The 4978-nt window shown below is 54.9% G+C and overlaps 1 protein-coding gene across 1 annotated transcript; it reads right to left on the bottom strand.

Moving 5' to 3' along the window:
• Window positions 1-538: 538 nt before the first annotated feature.
• Window positions 539-2707, bottom strand: SOX11 (SRY-box transcription factor 11). Its single transcript, XM_068408922.1, has one exon. It carries the CDS (start codon window positions 2696-2698, stop codon window positions 1493-1495), a length of 1206 nt encoding a protein of 401 aa, XP_068265023.1. The 5' UTR covers window positions 2699-2707; the 3' UTR covers window positions 539-1492.
• Between the last annotated feature and the right edge of the window lie 2271 nt (window positions 2708-4978).

Below are 4978 nucleotides of genomic sequence, written 5' to 3'. Positions count from 1 at the left end.
GTCATGCACAACAGCCTACAGCTACCGCTCCTCCGCGGGCGAGGGGTGACCACACGGCATCTCCAGCGTTACTTCTACAGACACTAATAGCGATACGAGTTTCTATCAGTTCCAGCTGATTTATTAAAATTGTCATGATACAGACTTTCAGCATCAAAAAAAAAAAAAAAACAGGCTATGATGTTGACAGTGCACAAGTCTGCTTTTACCATCGTTTGCTACAAAATATGCAGATGGTCTGTACTTTAGATTATATTGCACAACATGAGAAACTTTAACTATGTGCCTTTTTTCTTTTTTTTTTTTTTTTTTTGCTAAAATCGAGAATCCAGTTTCATACCTTCCATCTGGGGCCCCATCCACATATCACAGCGTATGAGATACATAAAGTCCTACTATAGTACAGTACATATACAATCTTTTAAACTAAGATAACAGCTCTGAGGTCTATATCACCATTTTCAATAAATCTTTACCTACAAATATTGAACAAATCTGAACTATAGCTGTACAAAAAAAGTGTTTGTTTTTTTTTTTTTTTTTTTAAAACCACAAGGCCTTTAGATGCAAGGATTATTTTTTTAAAATTTTAATCCTTTTAAAACCAGGACGTAACGTACCAACAAACTTGCATGCTAAAAACAGAGAAAAAAAAAAAGAAAATAAAAGGGAAGAAGTGCCTGAAAAGTCTTACTGAAAAAACACAGCAAGAATGTTCCCTTTTCACTGTACAAAAATACGCCTGAAAATATATTAATTTTTAAAAAAGACTGAGGTCTGTTATGTATCAAAAATGTTTCAATACCTTTTTGTACTGAGGTCTAGGCTGTCTGGTATTCAATCAAGGAGGTATAAGGGAACAAGTTACAAAAAAAAAAGTTGGCAAGTAGAAATCACATTTGTAAAACCATAAACAATTTGATCTGAAAAGTAAACTCTGATCTTAAGTCAGTTCAGTTATTTGTAAGCGTTTGTACAGTCTGCATTTTTTCAAGCTCCCTGCAGCTTTGTTAAGAATCGGATGCATAGAAGACATCAGTTTTCTCCCTCCAAAAAAAGTTGCAATGGTCCCTTTTGGAAAAAAAAAAAATAAAAATAAATCAGAACAGTTCTTTACGATATCTCACGGGAAAAAAAAAAATCCACAAACCCCCTTGAGTAACAGTTGTGTTGCCAAAAGACTTCTTTGCAGACCATCTTCCAGACTTCAATCAGAGACCGACAAGCTTCAAACAGCGCCTTCTGTATCATTTTTTTTCCCCCAGTCCCATTTGCCTTTGCTGTTGTTGTTGTGATCACCAAACGCAATAAAAATTAAAAAAAAACAAAAATAATAAAAAAAAATAAAATCACAACTCCCGGGCTCGGAACTAACTTCGAGATTTTTTTTTTTTTTTTAAAGAAAAAAAGACTTTTTTTTTTTTTTAATCATCATCATCTTCACCAGTGTCGCACCGCTCCAGCTCCGCCGCTGCCTCGCCGCCGCCCCCGCTCAGTACGTGAACACCAGGTCGGAGAAGTTTGCCTCCAGCCAGTCGCCCGCGATCATCTCGCTCAGTTCCGGGGTGCAGTAGTCGGGGAACTCGAAGTGGGAGCCGAGGCTGCCCTCGCTGAAGGAGTCCAGGTCCTTGTCCACCAGCGAGAGGGAGAGGTTACCGGCGGCGGCTCCCGCCCCCAGCTCGGCGGCGGCGTGGCCGTGCTGGGAGAAGTTGAGGCTGAGGTCGAAGAGCAGGTCGTCCGCCTCCTCGCTGCCGGCCGACGAGGTGGAGATGGACCGGGAGGAGGCGGGGGAGAGGCCGGGCGGCTGCTGTGGCGGCGGCGGGCCCTGCTTGGTGATGTTCTTGAAGCTGTAGTAGAGTCTGCTGCCGCCGCCCGCCGCACCGCCCCGCACCTCCTCGTAGAGGCTCGCCCCCTCGGTGGACTCCGCCGAGGAGCTCAAGGTGGGACTCGCCGGCACTTTGGCCACGTTGTACCGCCGCAGCTGCTGCGGCCCCGGCTCCTCATCCTCCTCCTCCTCCTCCGCCTCCTGCTTGATCCGCAGCTGCAGCTCGTCCTCGTCCTCCTCCTCATCCTCCTCCTCGTCCATGAAGACGCACTTGACCGTCTTGCTGCTCACTTTCAGGGTGCCGAAGACGTATTCGTCCCCCGCGTAGTCCCCGTGGTGGGCGGCTTTGGCTCCCGGCTTGGGGGGCGAGGAGGCGGAGGAGGCTTTCAGCTTGCTACACTTCTTGCTGGAGCTCTTGGCGCTTTTGCTGCCGCCGCTGCTGGTGGGTGCGTTTTTCTCCGGACTTTGGCTGGCGTTGGGCTTGGCCGACGGGTCCATTTTGGGCTTTTTCCTGGGCCGGTATTTGTAGTCGGGGTAATCGGCCATGTGCTTGAGCCGCAGCCTCTCCGCCTCCCGGATAAAGGGGATCTTCTCGCTGTCCTTCAGCATTTTCCACCGCTTGCCCAGGCGCTTGGAGATCTCCGCGTTGTGCATGTCCGGGGACTGCTCCATGATTTTTCTCCTCTCGATCTTAGACCACACCATGAACGCGTTCATCGGTCTCTTTATGTGCCCCGACGCCGTTTTGCACCAGTCCGGATCGCTCTCGTCCAAAGCGACCGGGCTGCAAGCCATGAACTCGCCCTCTTCTGTGTCCATCGCCTCCCGGGGCAGGTTGCTCTCCGCCTCCGTACTTTCCGCTTGCTGCACCATGGTGCGGTCTCTGCCCAAGCGCCGCTCTCCCCCGCCGCGCCGCTCCCCCTCCGAGCCAACAAAGCCGCTCCGCCGCCCCCTCCCACCGCCGCCGCCGCACCTTGCCCCTGCTGCGAGCCGAGCTCTCCGCCGCGCTGCCAGGCGGATCCCGCGGGGCGTCCGTCGGGCGCTGGCTGCTGCCCGCACCCCGGCGGCCGGGCCGGGCTGGGGCGCGGCTGAGCTGGTGCGCTGGGCGCCGCGCTCTGCCCCTGCCCCGGCCTCGCGCCGCCGCCCGCCCTGCCCCGCCGCGCCGCGCGCGCTCCCCTTTCTGCGAAACTCCCGGCTCCTCGCCCAACTAGTTATCAGCGTTTCATATGGGTGACATCATTCCCGCCGCTGGCCAATGGCGGCGCTCGTCCCCGCCCACTGACACGCCCACCGCTTTTATCAGCTGCCCCCGCCCCGCGCTAACACACCCTCTGTGGCGGGGGGGAGGGGGCTGCTGATTCTTGCCGGCTCATCTCTCCGCCTGGGAGGCGGCGGTGGCGCTATGGGAGGCTTCGCCTGCTGCTTTCCGCTGCTGGCCGCGGCCGGGTGCGGAGCGGAACGCGGCAAGGCGGGGAGGGGGCTGGTGGCGGTAGCTCCCCCGTGGCCCGCTCCCCTCAGGAGGCCGCGGAGCCCCGTGCGGCTCGGGGCGGCGGGCGGTGCCGGAGGCGGACGAAAGGGGGCGCTAGCGCTCCGCAGCCGCCGCAGCGGCGCGCGACGGCCCCTCTGGCGGGAGCGGGGCCGGGGCTGGGCGGCCGGTGCCATCCCCGCCGCTTTCCCGCCGCACTGGGCTCCGCCGCCGGCCCCTGCTCCTCCGTCGCGGGTGTGCGGGGCGGCCCTCGCCGGGAAGAGTGCCTTGCGCGGCCGCGTGGTCGGTGGCGTGGGTCCGCCCACGGCGGTCTCCCCCTCCGCACCGGGGCTGCGCCGTGAAGCCCCCGGATGAACGCGCCAGGCGCCACGGCTCCCTTGCCCTCACGGGCCCCCCACCTCAGGACTTGCCTCGGTGGCTTCTCGGTAGCGAATGGGGCTGCGAGGCGGCAGGGCGGGGCCTGGCGCGCTCCTGGGACGGGGGGATCCGGTTGCCTGCGGATGGTGTCTCGGCGGCCCCGGGCTGCTGGGCGGTGGTGCCTGCTGCACCTCAGGGCCGGGCCAGCACGGGTGGGCTGCCCGGGGCGGTGGGAGGCCCCCTTGTCCCCCGGGAATGCCCAGGCTGCCCGCAGGAGGTGGGCTGAATAAGAGAGGTCGTCGCACCCACCTGGAGGCATCTCCCACGTCGTGTAGGCAGAAGACAAAGGTGGTTTCTCCGAAATACGGGGTGAAAACTTCACCTAATAGTGCTGGGTTTTTTTGTTGTTTGTTTGTTTTCCAGAAAGCATCCAGTTATTCAACAATGTTGTGGTTATTGCAGAATGCCCGTAGCGGATGCAGCTATTCTGGATAATACCACGTTTATTATCATCGCAGAATTTATGAAATCCGACGCCGACGGTGTACTCATTAGTGGTCATTTTACTTTACAAAACGTGCGCTGAAAATGAATTCACATACTGTTATGTGGGTCCCTTTGTGTTTTTCTAGCTACCGATTGCAGTTATTAGCAAGATAAAAGTTTAATAAGTTTTGTGATGGTTGCTGGCTGGATGCAGACATGATGGCAGTGAGAGGAATGAGCCCTGGCACAGCCTCTCCTCTGTCAGAACGCATCCTATGAACTGGTACTAATGGGGCAGCAGGTCCCCTGGTATATCATCCTCTAATTAGCACAGTGGTTCACTTTCCTCAGACCACAGCAAAATTACTATGTTTGGATGATGTGGCTATGATATCATAGGGCTGCAAAGTGACTAGTGCTGTTACAGGAACACAAAAAACCAAGAGTCGCTCGCATCTTTTAGCTTTATGGATGCATTAGGGCTATGGGGTCTCAGCTGCACTTGTCAGGAGGAGTTTGAAGGAGTAGACAAGAAGTAGATACATAGTGTTGTGTTGCTTCCTGTGCCTGACCCCAGCAGGGTGTACACAGCAGAGGAAAAGGGCATAGCTTAAGAAGGTTCCGTTACTTCATTGTAAAGATGCATTTTGAAAAATACCGCTCTGCCTCTTCATGAGTGCCCTCAGGAGGGATTTTTCCTCTGAGACTTGCTGCCACCTCTCTCCTTGTGATTGCACCTGGTGGTACAATCTAGCCCTGTAATAATGCTTATGCTCTGGGAGATAGGAGGTAAAATGGAAAATTTGCCTGGCAAGGTTCTCAAC

The sequence above is a fragment of the Nyctibius grandis genome, chromosome 1 (genome assembly GCF_013368605.1).
Source record: "Nyctibius grandis isolate bNycGra1 chromosome 1, bNycGra1.pri, whole genome shotgun sequence".
Taxonomy (NCBI): Eukaryota; Metazoa; Chordata; class Aves; order Nyctibiiformes; family Nyctibiidae; genus Nyctibius; species Nyctibius grandis.
Note: the sequence above shows the minus strand (reverse complement) of the source record. Positions and strands in the feature narration are given on the sequence as shown.

Coding starts and splice junctions, on each gene's coding strand:
- SOX11 (XM_068408922.1), bottom strand. CDS start 2,698: ATGGTGCAGCAAGCGGAAAGTACGGAGGCGGAGAGCAACCTGCCCCGG.